At 36.0% G+C, this 20,150-nt stretch overlaps 1 protein-coding gene across 3 annotated transcripts in view; it reads right to left on the reverse strand.

Annotated features, from left to right (window-relative positions):
• Positions 1-6,699: 6,699 nt before the first annotated feature.
• LOC120628320 (C-Maf-inducing protein-like) overlaps positions 6,700-20,150 on the reverse strand; it is a 50,944-nt gene continuing 37,493 nt past the window's right edge. For all 3 annotated transcript variants that reach the window (XM_039896648.1, XM_039896657.1, XM_039896640.1), the window contains 7 exons: positions 17,438-17,656; positions 16,360-16,630; positions 15,554-15,652; positions 14,856-15,011; positions 14,045-14,200; positions 13,033-13,177; positions 6,700-11,751 (listed from right to left, as the gene is read on the reverse strand). In XM_039896648.1, coding sequence (XP_039752582.1) covers positions 11,627-11,751; positions 13,033-13,177; positions 14,045-14,200; positions 14,856-15,011; positions 15,554-15,652; positions 16,360-16,630; positions 17,438-17,656 — 1,171 coding nt within the window. In that variant the 3' untranslated portion in view covers positions 6,700-11,626. The remainder of the gene's footprint in view (positions 11,752-13,032; positions 13,178-14,044; positions 14,201-14,855; positions 15,012-15,553; positions 15,653-16,359; positions 16,631-17,437; positions 17,657-20,150) is intronic.

Genomic DNA, 20,150 nt, shown 5'->3' on the forward strand with positions numbered 1-20,150 from the left:
TCTAAGAAACAATCATTTCCCACTTTTTATAGACTATTATAAAGTTGCATTTAAAGTTTAAAAAATGTCATGGGGTCCGAGCTCACACTTTTGTATTTAAGAGACATTTTTCGCCTTATAGACAGCTTCCAAAAATTACAGCCACTACAATAAATTGTATAGGTGTATTATAAGAATTTCTAAGGGCTCCTTCCATACGCGTAACTTTTAGAAGAAAGTTGTTCTATTTGACTATTTTGGAGATGTGATCACGGCCAAAATCCTGCTTATTCTGGCAAGAATGCCCCGTGCCCTGTTCTTCTAGTTACGCGTGCGTACGGGTAGTTTTATATTTGTATATGTGTAAAATATATTGTCTTTATTATGTTTAGTGTTAGTGTGTAATCATTGTAATATTTAAAAATTTAAATAAGTGCCCCAGATATGTGCTGTTATAGCAGACGTGTTATTCAGTTTGGGAAGAAATAGCGGTGATAGCCCCGTGGGTGGTTAGGACTTCGACTTCACTTTCGGGAGCAGAGTTCGAATCCCAGGACGCACCTCTAAGTTACGTGCGTTTTAAGCAATTATAATATCACTAACTTCAACGGCGAAGAAAAACATCGTGAGGAAACCTGCATACCTGAGAGTTCTCCGTAATGCTCTCAAAGTTGTGTAAAGTCCGCCAATCCGCACAAGGCCAGCGTGGTGAACAACGGCCTTAACCCCTTCTCATTGTGGGTGGAGACCGGTGCCCTGTAGTTGGCCGGTAATGGGTTGATATGATGATGGCATAGTTGTAAAAAACTAAAACATTAAATGTATAAAAAATAAATATTTTTTATTGTAATGGTTTGTTATACAAACACAGGTTATTTTATTATTAAGTATTTGTTATAAGTATCGGGGATGCCATGTCGATCAACTCAAATTAAAGCATTGAACTGCACACCTTATGTCACCCTACATAAAGTATTGTTTGGAGTGAAGCATGGAGTTCACTCGTCAGGTGCTGCTGGCACCAAATTATTGTAAAGTGTGCTTTACGAAACATAACATAAAGGTCACATTCCAATGCTTCAATTTCAGCCGAGTCTGTGTTGAGACTATATGGTGTGCAAAGGCCACTATGCCATCATTAGCGTAAAACGCAGAAAATTCTGGTTAGAACATTAATTTAGATTAATCGTATGTCACCATCTAAATCAGTGGATGTCTATTGCTTATATGGTCATGATAGTAGAAGATTGGCAAATTTAACTTAACTTAGTATCTATTAGCCAAATTTAATAAATTCCAAAGGTGTTATTCACGATTTCATATAATATATATTTTTTTTAAAACCGTCACTTCTCTAAAATCTTGAGATTCTTTGTTACTTGTTCTCCATGTACTTGTGTCCAATCGTTTTCCGAAATTCGTTTAAAGTAGAGTTGATTTAGTAATAAAAACGTTACATAATAATTCTATTATGATTTTCTATGCAGCACCGTGTGACCAAGAAATAATGTTGATCATGTACCAACCGAGCCACCACCACTAAGCTAAGCTCCCTCCATTTGAGTGACTCAACTCTTATTCCCACTTTTACAGCACCTCTTCGCAATAACCAGCATATATACAACGTGTGAGCGAATTACGAAATAGTGCTGCAGAGTACCTAAGTATAAGTCACAAGGAATCTCTCTGTAAAAATATAAAATCAAAAAGCAATATATATTTTTTTTGAGTATCATGTAGGTACTTTAGGTCGCACATTCAGCGACTCGGCATGAGCATTTATTACTTGTACGAAAAACATTCTTCAACAAGCGAGAGTCGTAAAAATATATGTGCCTGCGTACGGTGGTCTTTGAAATTGCAATGACGCTTGAATGTTAAATTATTTTAGAGATAATATAAGCTGACCGTCGAGAAATCAAAAGTTTGGTCAAATTAAAATCTTGATTTTAGACGAGAAGTGCTCCATAAATTAATGTGGCGTTGGCGAGATGTATGTACATAACATAAATCAAAATCATTTTATTACTTGATCATTTCCTTTATTTTATCGTCATTTTTAATGTTATTGTTATTTATTGTATTTGTGCAACACTCAAACTGAATTAGGATTTCAACATGAAATAAATTTGTTCATCGCTTTTGACTACTGTTAACTGTCCTAATTTTTTTGTCAACCGTCTTCTAAAAGGGTGCCATAACCGAAATCTTATCAATATTTTCTCCAGATACTTATTTTAAAATTATTTAACTTTTCTGAAATCTCTTTAATTTTTTATTTACCTACTCTTTGGTGCACAACAATCACGCAAAGGATTAATATTTCTACATTTTATTATATTACATATTACTTTGCGTCTACAAAAGTGGCACTTTTACGTGCGTCTACAAGACGCAAGGCGACGTATTAGAACTTACCTACATATAGTTCGCACATTCTACTACTTTGTCGAAGTGAAGAGACGACCGAAAACGAAAATTTATATTAACGAAATTTTACACGCGAGAACGTCTCTGTCGTTGTCTAGACTCTTCAGCTCGACCAAGTAGCACCATAAGAAAATCGCTTGTACCGCTCTGCGGTCAATTGTGAAATAACGTTAAATAAATTCCTGTTTAATACTCCGATTCAAACTTTATGTTGTTGCGGAAGTCAGCTGCGAATTTAGCTTCGCGCAGGTAGTAATCTGTACCATCCAGCTGATTGGTTGATGCCGAATGTTGAATTCTGCGCATTGAAACGCACGAAGTTCGAGAAGTTGTAGTTTGATTTGGACTATAACTTAACGTTGGATAAGAGATTGTGAACATTTGCCTTTAAATATAATAAAATAAATAAACTAATTATAAATAGGTAATTTCCGCGTTTAAGGACTGAAAATATCCACTTAAAAAAACATTTTCATCTTCTTAAGGTAGAAAACCTTATGCAAGTTGTAAAATTTAGCTAAATGAATTTAACTTGTTTGATTTTTTCCTTTGTATTAAATAGAGCAAAAAATAAATCTGTTTAATTACACTAGTATCATACATTATTTAGGTAATTTCATAATAGTATATTGTTTATGTTTAAATTTTACGTTAGTTGTAACTATAAAATAACAGTGCTAGTTAGCTTAAGGTCCGTTACGCCTTGCCAGATAACACCTACTTCTGTAATTTAGATATTTTTGTACAATTAATCAGGCTCGTAAATATTTTGACTGTTACAGATAAAATAGGAGCAACAATTATTCTAAAACCAAACGTATTGAATAATAATGTTTGTGTTAATTTGGTTACGCACCTCGCTGATCGAAACTAAATTGACAGGCAGGCCATCTTTTATCGCATCGAATGTTGTGAAATGGATATGATAAAGGATTTCTTGTGAACAATATAAAAAATATCATAGGTTTATCATTCGGTTGTACACAGATATCCTAGCTAATCTAAATTGGTCGTAACAATCCAACCAACTTTGAGGGGGTTTGAGACATTTCTTGGAAGGAAGCTGCTGCCCGTTTTCTATTATATTTCCTTAGTCACCTCGTACGACACACTGGCGAAAAGAAGAGCGTGGTGACAATTGTATTCTGATCTGCTGCCACACAATATTTAGTGCCACTATTTAGCATATTCTGAAACGATAACTCCTATGAGAGAGGAAGCCTGCGTTGCACGTTGTTTAAGTCGGGCAGGAACTTCACTAAACCTGTCAATATAATTGAGATATTTGTGTAAAACCTTATTCGCTTTATTGTTGAACCGAATGAATTCTAACCTTGTTATTATAGTTATAGGTTCTAATTTCGCTTTACACTAGACCCATAAAATAAAACTAAATTGCTATTTCTAAAAGTAATATTATCAAAGAACATTGTGAAAAAGTAGTGCTTACGTTTAGACCTGTCAGTTTCATTTCGGATTTTGGTAACACTGAATGACGCCCATTGTATTTCGAACGATTAGTTTAAAACCGAGAATATGTTCATGAAAATGTATTTAATTCTTTAGAATACTTATATTTAGATTAAGCTGCAAAAAAATTATGAGTAGATAATTAATTGATTAAAAATTATTAATGTGTAGGAAACGGTGTTTAATTATGTCAGTGCGTATTTTGTTTATTTAACCACGGTTTTGGTTTGGCTAACTGAATGTTTGGTTGGCGTATCGTAGAGAGATTAAGCATTATATATTCGTTCATGTAGCGAAGTTTATGTGTTGTCCGCCCAGTCCTTTGTCAATGATTGATCTTAGTTATAAATGCTTCTGGTACAAAAGTAGGCTAGAGTATGTAAAAAATATACTGTCTTAATTCCGTAATTCTTTCGTATTGTTTTGTGGTTTTTTTAGCAAGAATTTTGTACTTAGATTTTTTCAGCGTTGTTATTTTGTAACGTAGGTATTTGTCATGATTGTCTAATAGTACCCACCCAGCACGAATGAAATCACGCAAAGTAATATTTGTATAAAGGACCGCCAGTAGTAGTGTTTCCAAGTTAATATCTAGAACTAACAGTCTGATTCGATTTTTTTTGCATTGAGTTTTTCCTTGAACAAGTTATAGGCTATTTAACGTAACATACTATATGTCCCTTAGGATCCGAGAAAACGAAATAGTAGCGCCAGCTGGCGATAAAACGCGATGGGTCAGGATATAATGGGTAGAATAGCGGATGAAACTTGGAAAATATTTTCTTATTTTCGATGCAAAGTTTAGTTGTACGAAGAAGTTGCAAGATAGCACATGGAACCGCTAGTAAAATATAAATACTCATCACTATCAACCCACTACCGGGCCATTAGAGCACGAGCCTTCTTTCAGGATGAGCAGGTTTAGGCCGTAATCCACCAAGCTGGCAAAGGGTGGATTGGTGTACGTCACACGCATTTAAGAAGAAAATATAAATTGACATTGACATTTATGCTAAGGCCAACGCGATATGTTTACTTGAAAACTACTAAGGAGGTCCCGACTAATTTATTTATGTTATTAAATTATAAATAAGCGAATGCTGGCTTGGAGAATGTATCAAGTGCATTAAATCGTTGTTTAGCTGAGAAAACATGAATTATTAATTATTTATAATATAAACTAGTTATATAGATTATACAAATATTGTTAGTTTTAATTTTAAAAATTACATTTGACTTTCGTTTAATAAAAGAACATTTTTGACACTTCTTATGCTTTGTAACAAATGTCAACATGACGCTTTCTTTACTAAAGGTGCCCACTGTTGGACGTAGATATCCAAATTTCATGGCTTGCGCATTTTGCCTAGGGACTCGGTTGATGACGTTCGGTCACTATCCTAACGCTCTTCGACGCATCTAGGTAGATTCCCCGCCACCTAAGTATAGCAACTGTCGAATTTAGCTATGTCGCTACTTACTCTTCTTATTTAAACTAATTTGGAATTTTTTCATTTCCGATTTATTTAACAGACAAAAAATTTCAATCATTCATTTGAGTTATTCTAATTGAAAATTTATTAAATCGAGTCCGTGAGTATACGACTTCATAATTTTTTATGGTCATTAATTAATTATTAATTTAAAATGTCATGTTCATACAAAATGTAAGTACATATGTACTTTATTTTTAAGTTGTTTACTTCCATAAATCATGTCGATAATAAGTCGTTATGGATGGTCTGAACTGAACTGAAATGTCAAAAATCTATTTTCTTTTGCTGTTAAAGATAAATCATTTAAAATTGGGAGGTATATAATACACTATAATACACTATACTTTTTTTTAGAAAGATGCCATTGGCAGCACTATTATAAACAACTTTAACCTGCCAACTGCTACAGTGAGTTAAAATAATATTAATATTGTAATATTAATTATTATTTATGATTACTATTGAAGTTCGATAGTGATGCTGATAATAAATGTATAAAGCTAATATAAGATGATTATGTATCATACACTATTGAAAATTATTCAAATATAATATTCCATACATAGTAATATTTCTTTCATTACTTAACCTATTGTTAAAACTTAAAACTGAAAAACTTGACTGCCATATCTCTAGAATTAAGGAATGCGCTTTAATTATGCATCACAGCAAATTTTCATATTAAGTATTTATGGTATGGTATGGTTTTATGTATATAAAACCAACTTAATTCTAAGTTTCTCAATCTATACCTACGTATTCTACAGGTTCAGGTAACCAAACTGCTGAAACTTTTCTATCTGTTTACTCATTCAAAATTGATAAAATTACGGTGTTTCTAGTAATTCAAGTTTAGGTTCGTATAGAGCCTCAAAAATAACAGAATGGCGGCAATCCAATTTTCCCAATTGACGTTAACAATTCTGCATAATTATTCCTTTAAAATCAAATTGATGAATGTGATTCTGCGGCGCGTAATTATAATTTGATATGGAAGTGCAATGCCGGCGCGGGGATTTAAACGTAAAGCACAATCGATGGTCAACAGTGTATAGGCAGCTCTTTAGTTAATGAGTTTTTAGTTTCTTCTCAACGGTCGATTCCCTTTTTTTCTAAAGGACCTTACGTCACTGGCTGGGTAGGATTACTAGCGGGTTGATCAGTTTGTCAAAGGTTAGGTAGAGCACTTCTGCAACACAGGTTTTCCTACCGCAGACCGCCCTACGCATTCAAATCTATGTAACCAAAAATTCAAAAGCTTGAATAAATGATCATTATTATTTAAAAAAAAAAATGATAAAAGAGCATTAATAAAACAACAGTTATTTTAATTATTTTTTTATTCAAAAATCGTAAGTCTTAAATCCTCTTTATCATTGATAATAATTTTAAAATAACAGTTTCCTATTCATCTAACTTTCCACACAGGCTATAAGCCATTATAATATTTAGATCCCTAACTATTTAAACATTTATATATTTTTGACTTTCGCATAATTTAAGAGCCGATTTTTCGGCTGAAATATAAGGTTCATGTGATTAATACATTTTTTATTTTTTTTTATTCCACTACAAGTTTGTCCTTTGCTGCAATCTCAATTTTGATTTAACGATGATGCTGTCTTAAGATGGTATAGCGCATAACCTGTTAGGGATATGGTATTTATAAATGAATTGAAGGTCTTACTTGTATATAGTTAAAATTAAAATAAACGAATAACATCGCCAAACTACATATATAGCAACACTGGATGGCGTTCTTTCGATTCAATATAAATCCTAGTTAACTTTCACGCGATCGCATAAGTAAAAGTGCGTAGAAATCTCATACTAGGCACCCTGAAGATGATTGTGTCGTTTCAATGGTTATTTTTAATGCCAAAAGAAAAATTTTATCCGGAGTTGAAGATTATTCCTGGCGTTTGAAAAATCGGCTTTTAAAGATGTATTGCCAATATAAACCAGGCCAATATATACCAGGCCCAAATTAAATTATTCTTATTAGGTATTCTATACTCATCTCTTTTTTTATCAACAATGTTAAATATTTTTTCATTGGTGTTACTGTTAAACCTAATTACAGTTTTTATTCGGATAGGTACTAAAGTTGTGGAATCGACGGGACTCAAACCTGCAACTCTCTGGCTATCGCTGCCGCGGACCGCGGCATGCCTTTACAAATTCGGCACCACGTTCCGTCAGTGTTAGAACCTTTAATTACAAGGAGATCGTCAGTTAAACGTTTGTTACTATAAGATTTCTGAGATCTTGAGACAAAAAGGAAAATGTCACACACCAGAAATCTCTGTATAGACAGAGAGACGTGCGGTTTTGAGTAACATAGATCCTGTTCCACAATTTTTGATTCTAAAGATAATATAAATCTTAAATTATAAAATTACCTACTCGGAATATTTTACATAGTGGCCTTATCAAATTATAAAATTTCCAAAGCAGTTGTATCTGCAGCAGTATCTAAATCGTTAGAGAATATGTGTACATAGAAAGGGAATAGGTACTAGTGAGATCAATTTTTTAAACTGTCTTAAAAGTCGAGAGAAAATAATCTATGGTCAAGGATCAGGCGAAAAAAAATATGACGTTAGATAAATAGTCATTGCTGAGTATTCGAAATCCAAAATAAGTCCGCAAAGAACTCTTTGCGCACTTATATTTTCTAATACTATTATATTTTCGACTAAAGACAGCTCAGTACAGTGTCTCATACAGACCTTAATGAACGTGTCCAAGAGCATTGCTTTGCTTAGCACAAGAATAGTAAAAATTCAAGCCAAAGAATAACTTTCCTTTCATTTTTCGGATGCATTCACAGCATACTAAATTGTTAAGCAATCAAAATAAACAGAAATCATTTTATTTCGTTGTTAATTTTTATTTGAAATGAATCTCATGTTAAAATAAATTTATAACACTTATCAATTCTGACTTACCACTTATATTTGAAAATAGGGTCGTCTAGAATTTTAATAACAGGTATTTTAAAATTGATCGCTACATGACTTTGACAAATTGCGTTATTGTGTGCTCTCCTCGTGCTCTTAGAACACAGACACACACACAGCGTCTGTTGTTGTTGGTAGTTTGGATTTTTATTGTATATTTTGTAATGATTATTTTTTGTTTTTATTTTAAATTCCTCGACTACGCTTTATCAACGCCGGACTTGTGGCACATATCGATAAACATGCTATCATATTAAAGTGATAATGTGGTCAATAATATGAAAAATCTGTGCTTAGAACGTGCTTATTTCACACAACTCTGTACTATGGCTAAGTGTAGCTATGGCTTTGAACGAAAGTAGATGCTAAAGTACTGTTTATTCAAGGAATTGTGTTGATGCTGAACTGCTTAGCATAGCTTAAGCCTTCGATTAATAACGACTATTTATTTCGTTCTATATTTTAAGACCGTCAGAACCTTGCCAATAGATTACTGACACACTGAGACATCTTGAGATCCTAAATCGGGTAAGATCGGATGTTTTATGATCCCTCTTGTTCCAATCCATCCCATTTTGGATCGGAAAACGTAGAGAGTTCTTCTATAAAGTTCGTAACTAATCCATGTGATTTAAATTGTGAATATATATTAGGTTAAGAGTAATGTGATCATAACTAGCTAAATTGATTACCTCGTAAACAGAATCTACATCAATATCTTAATAAGGTACATACACACTGAACACACGAACGGCAGTCGCTCATTCAAACGCAATGCGACTCGCGTCGTTACTCACAGCCCCATCAAACCTTAAAATACCTTATGATAACAATAAATTACAAAATAATACTAAAACTTTAAGCGTAATAACAATAAAAATCATATATGAAAGTCGACAATGTCACTTTAAAATTACTCACCATCATACTAGAGTTCTGTGGTACCTACCTACAAAATACAATTCCAAATAAATTAACACCCATTCTTACTTATTATTTTTATAAAGGTGGGGCAGGGGAGTATGGACCGATATTTATCTACATTAATTTAAACATTGAAGTTACTCATAGCTTCATAATATACATCATATACTTAGATACACCGATAAGACTTTAATGTTAACAGTTGTAACGACAAATACTAAGAATATATTAACACGGTAAATATTAATTGTGATAGGTAGATAGATATCTATTTGAATTAATTATCTTACGATAAGGCGTCCAGTGATTCACATGCAGGAAAAATATAATATTGTTAGCAAAAATAAGTAAAACATATGTAGACTACACAGAATTAAGAACAGACAGAACGTGCACACGACTAATATTGAAGCATCAAAAACCACCCCACTTTAGTAGTGTTACTGGAACAAGCGGTCAGTCAATTCATTCCATTTAGCAGTTGACAGTAATTATTTAACCTCTAACGTTCTAAAAGTTTACCATAAAAAGGGGAAAATGGGAAAAGTTTGTGTCTTAGTGAACGCAACATTCCGCGGAGGTAAAGCGAGACGTTCGCGGGGCGTTTTCATTTTGGACACAATGCACTGATATTTCTTTCGTTCTGTATATTCTTAATTCTATGTAGCTTATTAATAAGAACTGACTAACGACTAACCTAAAAAGGTACTTGGAAATATCCGAAAAGTGATAGTAATAGGTAGGAATTCATGATAGTAGATAAATTGAATACACGTTGCCTTAAGATTAGCTTAATTCATTTTATGATTTTGAATACAAACTTACTACTTAAAATAAATTCGAATGAGACTGAAAGGTTTCCACGACATTATGGAACCCACCGGATCTGTACTTATTTCCGTGTTTTAACGTCTAACTGTGCCTTATTTCAGTGTTTGAGCGTCTAACAGCGTGACTCATCTCATGACACCGGATAGTAGATAGCCTATATAGGTTATGATGATCAGTCTCACGAGGAATTTGGAGATTTTAAATGAAAATTGATTTGACTGCTCCCCCTAAGCTTTTTTGGGCGGGACTAGAAATGTATTTCTTAAAGCCCTTATAATTCGATTTGAATTTCAATGAATACAGGTAGACAACTCTATAACGGTGTCGATTTCCATTCGCACGGCAACTCACGTGGAGTGGGAAAGGTGCGCGGGCGCCTTCTTTCTTAGTTTCTTTAGGCATGTTTTACACGTAGGAACCGGTTAAAGGGCAGTTCGATATTTAAAGTTTCTAAAATATTTCGTCCGAAAGAATCATTAATACAGTGGCATGCATAGGTACAGGGTTTGCCTCCCCTTTTTGTAACTCGTACAAGGCATTGTGAAAAAAGCCTAACCTTAAGTTATTATCAGAATAGAAATTATAGATGTAAGAGATATTTATTTTGGCTTAACCGTTTCTAGGATTCTAGGTAAATATGCTGAAACCGGTTAAACCAATAAAAATACCTATAACTTCTAAACCGGTTCGAAGTTCTGAAATACCTAATAGTTTACTTTGGTTAGCGCTTCCTCGCCTTGGTTATGCTCGTCATAAGATATTTTGTTTTTGTGCACGAGTTTGCTGAAGGTATACTGTTGATATTAAGGTTTTAGTATGATCAAAACTGTATATCTAATTCCACGTAGCCAAAGCACCAGATATATCCGTAATGAAAAAGGCAATTTAACTGACGGGAAGGAAAATTTTATACTAAGGGGTATGATAGGAGTATAGGTTCTGTTCTTAAAACTGATAAGTTTATCTCGAAGATCTGATGAAAAAAAACAACAAATATTGCAAAAATCTTGTAAACTAAGTTGATTTATCAGTAACATTTCACAGGAATTATTTTATACCAAATTAATATATTCGGAGCCTTCGAACCTAATCATTATGATATTATTATACTAAAGAATTTACGGGATTCTGCCATATTTTAGGCCAATATTTTTACCGAAATCAAACAACTTTTTTAAGAATTCTGAAAATTTACATACACGTAACTTGATATTCATGATGATGTGTTATTGTGCTTTATGTATACAACACGATTGCTTATCAGGTAATTTAATTAAGTACTTACGCAGATACTTTATATATTTTTTTAAACTGTACTCTGTATTATATTTAGTGAATAATACCAAGTATCGAATAATTGCGGTTTACTACGGCATATCTGGAGAGATGACAGTGACAAAGTAAACGAAGAGTTTATCAATTAAAAAAGGTTGTAATTTCTTTGTGCACCTTCCGCAGTAAAATATATGAGATCCGCCGGTGTTAAATAGTGGCATTAGAATAAGATGAAGGATGCCGGAGCAATGCCCGCTGTCACCAAGCCTCCGTGTAACGGATATCATATTCCTGAAGATGTGGCAGCCTCTTCCGGAGTAGTTCAAATGCCTCCGCCGATAACTTCGTACTGTTCAGATTTAACCGCCGCAGACTTGACAGACCTGCAATTATATTATCTTGTTATATAAATCGACCATAAAGTAAAAACCATGAATGTTTTTCCATAGACCTACGTTGACTGCTATATAATGTTTCGCATCAAGTTCAACGGATCAAATCAGGAATAAAGAGATCCTTAGAAGAAAGAGAGCTACCGACATCGCTCAACAAGCTGTAAAGCTGAAGTGGCAATGGACGGAGCACAGCTTGAAGAACCGACGGACTTTGTTGTCCCAAGATGTTGTAATGGCGACCTTGCACTTGACCTTGAACGAGCGAAGTCGGTGGGTGCACGGGTAGCTACCCGTTGGTGGGCCCACGACAAGGCGGGTAAATAACATCGAACGAGTCGGAGGGACCCGCCAAACCCAAGTGGCACAATTTACTAAATACCTATGTCCAGTAGTGGACGTCGATTGGGTAACATGATGTTTAATTAAGTTTCATTTTTCTACATTTGTTTTCTTGGCCAATAAAGTAAAAAATAAGATGCATAAAATAAGTAAATTGTACTAGTTATTGTTTAAAAGAGTTATTTGTGTGGTTATTATTATAACATAAGATTATGTTAGTTAGCTAAGTTATTGTTGAAAAACCAATACATAACTTTAAACAATGTGTATAAACATATTTATTACGAAAAGGGTTCTATAATAAATTTTATGTGTTGCTCGATAATTAATGTTTATTAAGCAATGTTTCTTGAAGAACATGGGAAGATATTTTATTGGTACGAAGAAAACAACAATAACAATTTAAATAGATTTTAAACTTTTAAAAGGTTATTCCGAGTAAGAACATCGGGTTTGGATAGAGTTTTATCGTGTATATTTTATGAATTTAAAATGCATATTACAATTTTCGGAACCGACATTGATTTGAACCTGCGACTCTCTGGCAATCGCGGCCTGAGCGCTTTCTCCAATAAAGCTACGGCTCTCCTACCGTCGATGCCGAAATTAGTATATGCCTGTCACATCAGTCTTATAGCGACTGTAGCGTCACGTACTTAGTAGGAAACGTTGCAGTTTCGATCTACTATTTTCATATTACTATGAGACACGTTTGAAACAAGAGATGACACATTGCTTATTTATAATTTTTCTAATTTTTATAAGTGTTTGTAAAATTTTTATATGCATTTTAAATTTTTAAAATCGATAATTCCTCCCAAGTGTAGGTAAAAACACTAATAAAAATTATAAACAAATTCCAAGAAACATTGGGCTTAGACCAATAAATACCTAACAATTGATGGTAAAATTATTTACAGAAAGACCTACCCGACAATGCTTCGATCCCCTTGTCTGACACTGGCGTTTCGCACAGATTAAGCACCTGCAAGCGTGGGAGGTGCTCAGCTATTAGTTGCACTCCACTGTCTCCAAACTTTGTAGCCCACAAATTAAGATAGCGCAGTGAGGGTAGCTGTTAAATAATTAATAACTGATAAATCATGTTGTCGAGATATAAGGTAAGCTTCTTCTTCTTCTTGCCCTTATACTACGGTATGTGTAAGTTATTTAAAAAATAGCCGTCTTCACTACGGACGTGTTGTTTTGATTTGGCATATTTTTATAACCGTACGCCTGTTTGATATTAAGAAATACCCAGTACCCGTGTTCAGTCTAAACACTGCACTGATCTTGATCAAATTTGTCACATATATAGTTAGCATCCCGGTGACGGACGAGGGATACTTTTTCGAGAAAACACCAGGTAACATTTCCGGGGTATTCGAAAGAAGTTGCCTTTACCACCTCCGCTGGACTTTACAGCTAAACCGATCTTAGCGAATATTAGTATAGAGAGAACTTGCATTTTGGAGACGCATATTGGATACTCTTTATCCCGGAAAAACTAACGGTTTCGATGGTATTTTTGTAAGAACCAAAAAAACGGATGGTTTTCTACACGGTATACTACAATACAAGGTACAGCTCATTGTATGGAGCGGTAAGTTTGCGTTTGATTAAGTAAAAACTGTGTCGTAACTATGTTCATGCAGCACTCGTTAAAGCGGCCATCGTTTTTACTTGGGATTTACACTTGAATACACCCTACAATACCAATATTACGGCATCATATAAATACACCACCATAAAATGAAATGTAAAGCACACTGTTTCTTCTGAAATGGGGCGAAACGTACAGAAATAGACCAATCTTTGAACTCCTAATAGATTCCATGCGTATCGTATAATAAAGTCACAATAAATGGAACTTTACTTTACTTTTCGATGACGAGTATATCTCGTGGGTACTAGGGATACAGCTAACCTTGAAAGTCTTTACCTTGATGAGATGATATGCGCAGGCGCTAGTGACGCTGGTGAATGCGAGGCTTAGGCACTCTAGGTTACCGAGAGCTCCTGCTTCCAGTAGCGCGGCGACGTCTGCGTCAGTTGCACGTACCGGAAGGGCCAGTCGTCGAGGACCACCTTGCGCTTGCTGAACAAATAGAATAAATTGAGTTAATAAAAACATCTCGAATTCCTCAATACCTAAAGACCAGACTTCGAACTGTGCAAAATGCCAGTTAAACTTTTTAATATCAACATATTACCGGCCTACTACAGGGCATGGGTCTCCTCTCGCATTGAGAACGGTTTACGGCCGTAGTCGGCCACGCTGGTCAGGATGAGTGGGCTCCACACACCTTTGAGACACACATTATGGAGAACTCTCAGGCATGCAGGTTTCCTCACGGTGTTTTCCTTCACCGTTGATTTGATATTTTAATTTCTTTGAACGCGCATAACTTAGACAAGTTAGAGGTGCGTGCGAACTCGGCCTCCCGAACATGAAGTCGAAGTCCCAGTTAAAGAAGGTGAGGGCATGTTACATTCAATGGTGCCAGCAGCGTCTTCTTCAAGCCAGCAGTAAATATTTACTGACTCGACAAAGTTTGATACTTTTACGGGTACCAGTTTAATTTGTTAAACCGTTCGGTTTTATATTTGGAATGAATTTGGTCCGTCAATTGTGTCTGCAAACTTTTAGCTGCACTGTTATAACAATCATCTTGACTGAGATAGAAGTGTACCTACTGTTAAGTTGTAATATAACTACACCTATTCTACAGATTACTTCAATTTGTACTCACCAATCTTTGCAACGTTTGCTGCCGCTCACACAAATCTCTATAATACTGTTTTCCTACTTCAGTGCCTTGTAATGCTGCTATTATTTCTAATTGTGTTTGCTCTCCACTTGCTACTTCCCATTCTAGCATTAGACACAAAATCTCCAGTGCTGCGGGCTGAAAAAGGATTTAGTATTATTATTTTTTATAAATTTAAAATGCATATAAAAATTTTCGGAACCGACAGGATTTGAACCTGCGACTCTCTGGTAATCGTGGCCTGAGCGCTTTTTCCAATTAAGCTACGGCTCTCCTACCATCGATGCCGAAATTAGTATATGCCTTTTACATCAGTCTTATAGCGACTGTCTGAATTGATAATTCCTCCAAGTGTAGGTAAAAACACTAATAAAAATTATAAAAATAGTATTATTATATTATTTTGAGTAAAATTTCAGGGTCACGAATTTCGTTACATAAGAGAAAGGTGCCAAGTGTGAGTTTACCTACGTTTACTTATACGCACGCGAGAAATTTAAATACGATTAATATGGTACCAAAAGAGCGCCATCTAGTGACAGTACTGTACATTAGTTGCGGCGTGAAATAAAGATATTCACTTATATACAAACTTTTGCCTTTATAGTATTAGTTTGAAATTGAAAATTAATTAAATAATATAATTTTAATTTATGTGTGTTATTGAAAGTATTTCTTACATGTCCCGTGAGTGCAACTATTACAAAATCTGGCAGATGCTTGCTCATACTTTGTAGAAAGCTTTTCCGTTTACTGCAACAGCTAAGCAACGTTTTCAACTGAAATATAAAACATCATGTTAAGTATGATTTATAATAAATTCATCAGTATCAGTTTGGTTATTCTGACCAAACTGATACATGTGTGATGAGTGCAGTGAACTTATATGTATTGTCTGGGGTCCTGCGGTCGAATTGTTGCATCTTGTAAGTATACAGCACTATGAAAAAAAAGGAAACCATGTGTTATGTGTTTCCATGGTTATAGTTGTTTGTTCCATGGTGCTTCGTGAAGGAGGTTTTTCCATTTCCTATAAACAAAGCAACACTTCGCAGGGCATGCAAGGTGTAATTCTTGGATATTTATCTCACAAAACAGAAAAATTCTAAAGATTGTTAAACTATAAAATGAAAAAGAGCAATCTGCTGAGTTTCTTGCCGGCTCTTCTCAGTGGAATCTGCCTTCCGAACCGGTGGTAGAGTCATTACAAACAGAATGACTTGACATTTTAAAAGTGCTTATAAACTAGGCCTTCTTGAAATAAATTAATGTTGAATTTAAATTTGAATTTATTTAGTGCCGCCCTGTGTCCATCAACCCGAAAGTCATACCTCATGTGTTATTACACCAGCAAACATTGTGATATTTCCTCGGACGAGCTCTGTCACAAAACTTTACTATTTTAGCGCGTATACAATCAAATGGCCCTGTATAGTTAAATGGATTTCCGTTTTTATAGTACTTGGTTAAGAATAAATTAACGTACCATGTCTCCCCAGAGCTGACATAACTGTTCGTGCCCCAGTGCCACTAGGGGGTCCGTGGGTGCAGTGGCTCGCAGCCAGGAGGGTGGGGATGGCCGTGCGGCGCGTGCGTGTGCAACGCACGTGTGCACCGCACATCGCGGGTCGTGGGCAAGCCTGTTGAGCACGTTTCCCAAGCGAGCGGCTACCTGCGGGCAGCTCATCGCAGACACGGAAAACGGAACCGGTTGTAGTACACCTCCCACGACGACCAGCCAATCATCATATTCACACCTGAAAAACAATTTCCATACTTAAAATAAAGCTAGTAGGTAAGTTATAATTTAGCGGCCTTCCTGTTGCAATGGTGAGCGGTGAGATCTAAGAAGTTTTCACTTCCAAAAAACACCAAATTGGAATCTAGAAATGCTGGAGAAATCAGATTAACATAAAATCATGTTTGTGTAACAGGCTTACTATAAGCTATTGAAGTATTTTAGGAGTTGCTCAATTGTTTTAAGATGTAGACATGTCCGGGGCAATTCACAGATTTCCACTCGTAATCACCACGCTGCTGGGCTGCCTGATCGTAGTAGTAGATGGTAGTAATCGCCTTGTACGCACACTGGAAGTTGGGGGTGACAGTAATATTTTAATCTGCCGTCACCACTTGGCACAAATAATTATTTTGGAAGTAACTCACATGTCTTCAGGCAAAGGTACAGAGTCACTCAGCGGGCGATGGAGAGAGCTATGCTCGGAGTATCTCTACGCGATCGAATCAGAAATGTGGAGATTCGTAGAAGAACCAGAGTTACCGACATAGCTCAACGAGTCGCGAAGCTGAGCGCAATGGGCCGGGCACATAGTTCGGAGAAAGGATGGACGTTGAGGTCCCAAGGCGCTGAATGGCAGCCCCGAACTGGTAAGCGCAGCGTTGGTCGACCCCCAACGAGGTGGACAGAATTTGAACATTAAGCGCGTCGCAGGTAGCCGCTGGATCCAAGCGGCTCAGAACCGTGGAATTTGGAACTCCCTACAAAAGACCTATGTCCAGCAGTGGACGTATATCGGTTGATGTGATGACGATGATGAACTCACATGTGCTCGAGGATGTCTGCAAAGCAGAGCACGTCCTGCTCCGCATCGTGACAGACGTGCGGCGTGGGCCGTTCGCGGTAGTGGTCATCGATGGCGGCCAGGGCCACGGACGCGAGGTTGGGTGCCGCCCGGGGGTGCGGGCAAGCCGCGCGGCTACCGTGGGTCACCTCCACAAATCGGCGCACCAGGCTTTTTCCAGAGTTGTGCGCGCTGAGAGCACTGCGAAAACAGTTTTCATTACAATAGTAGATGGGGTATCTGAAGATAATAAACTAAGATTTTCGAGGCTAATCAACGTTTTTCAAAATACTAAACGGTACATACCACCATAATAACTAATATGATCTCCGTAGATAATTCGACCCTACTACGTCGTGGTTACGATCCAACGGGACCGGTAACGGGATCGAAAAATCGACAAATATCATATTATTTTTTTATGTAACCGTTTTTTTAATTCTTATAATGTAGATGGGGTAAAACGCCTTGATGGGGTAAACGCCGCTGATACTATAGAGGTAGCCATGGGACCGATGGCCAGTTTGAATGTCTCGATGGGCTTTGCTGTTAGGATATTTAACTACGGATAGCGAGTTCTGGGTGTCCAAGTTAGGCCAAATTAAAATTCATTTATGCCAAGTAGGTCTAACGTCAAGTCTGCCTGTAGTACTTAACTCTAACATCGGTTCTGGATGAAGAGTTCGCCAAAAAGTTCAGAAGTTGCCCAACATCAGCAATTATACCTTCGTTCAGATACTAAATCCTTAAAACCTAACCTATACGTTATACATCATGGGTTTTAGGGGTTTCAACCATCATTCAACCAACCGTCCTTCTGGAAGCCTGGCGGATTTTAATCTATCAAACCAATGGCAAACAGCTGCACCAATGTATGCTTGCATGATATTTATAAACTTCATGAATTTAAATTAAATGATTGTTTTTATCGTTAACTTAATGAGGTCATTGAGCAGATAACGTAACGCTCGTGCGTCACTAAATAATTTCTACGCTATGACTAAAGTCTAGTTTACAAATAAGGTAACATGTAGAGCATTTGTAAAATAGTTACCTACCTACCATTATTAACCTGTAAAACCTAGTAGTGTCACAAGAACGCTGCTGGTTAATACGGATTACCGTGGCCTTATAAATGGGAAGTCCCGTGTTAGATCTCCAGCAGTGGCAAATTTTGAAGGCCGATTGGCGCAGTGGGCAGGGACCCCGCTTTCTGGGTCCAAGGTAGGATATGTGAATTATGATTAATTATATTTTTAGTATAAAATTAACGTATTTAACTTTTTTATTCTAATGCATAATCCTTAAGGGAAAAAGGGATATATGCCCCGATATGTTTTGGAATATAAGCCCCTAAGGGGGTCTATACCTACCTCCTATACGTTAATATATATACTGGTTTAAGGGCATCTATCCCTTGACGAATGTTAATATAATAAGCTTAGAAGAAAATTAACAGCTAATAGCAAAAATACACGGAATACCATCTAGAACTTTTCGTCACTGTTTTATACTCAAAACGTTTGTATTCTCCCAAAGGGCCTCCTTTTCAAAAATATATGTCTGGGCACATATACCAACTGCGAGGCATCTAACCCGTTCTGAACTTAAATTTCAACTCAACATCTATAATTTATGTAATGACTTGTCTACTAAAAACAGTAACAAGTGATTAAATAATGGGCCAAAGTTCATGTTATTAATTGTATGTTAGGAGGTATGAGGTATGTAAAATTAAGCCTTTATGCCGGATTTATTCTTTTTTTATATAGAACCAAGGAATTATACTGTTATAGTTTTAAAAGAAAGGAAGGTTGACCCTCGGCAGAGGCGATACGGAATTTATGATTTTTTTAATTTTCTACCCTATCGGTAATGAAGTAGATTTTGCGATTTTGCGTTCGGGTACGATGTCGCGCCGAAACCGATTAGGGCAGGGGTATGGCTTATAGCTGCTATACCTATGTACGTACTGGACATAGGACCTTTTAATCCCGGGTAATGAAAACCCGAATGAATTCGCAAGAAACAGGTATTTGAGCCCTGAGACTTTATATCATTTATGCAAACCCTTTGGGTTCTATTGCTGAGATATGAGGCCAACCAAATTTAGTGCAACGTTTTGGATACCATAGTGGCTTAGCTTAAGAAGCAAGGTTTTATGATTGACACAATCGAATGCATCGAATTTCATTTTGTTACTCCGTCTATTTGCACTCTGTATGTCCTTGCAACGCAGGACAAAATTGTATCTACCTACCTTCCTACCGGTACAATAACCGATGTTGTTGGAGATCGTTCGGCGGGCATTCTCTATTAGCACATAAGAATTACTTGTACTAATTCAAAAAACAAATAACGCCGAATGTGACCAACGATATCACCTATATAGACATGATAGAACTATGAAGACATGACACCGTTTTTAATTTACTCATACGTCCATACATTTGATACGCACATAATTGTCTTGGGTGCATAAACTTTGACCCTTTATTTATTCACTTCTTACTGCATTTAGTAGCCAAGTCGCTAAATATATTATTAGGTATATATATTTTGAGTTGAAATAAATAAATATACTACGACAATACAACGTCGCCACCTAGCCCTAAATAAGCGTAGCTTGTGTACTAAGATGACTGTTAAATATTTCTATGAATGATAAACATAAATACTTATAATATACAAATGA

Source organism: Pararge aegeria, chromosome 2 (assembly GCF_905163445.1).
Source record: "Pararge aegeria chromosome 2, ilParAegt1.1, whole genome shotgun sequence".
Taxonomy (NCBI): domain Eukaryota; kingdom Metazoa; phylum Arthropoda; class Insecta; order Lepidoptera; family Nymphalidae; genus Pararge; species Pararge aegeria.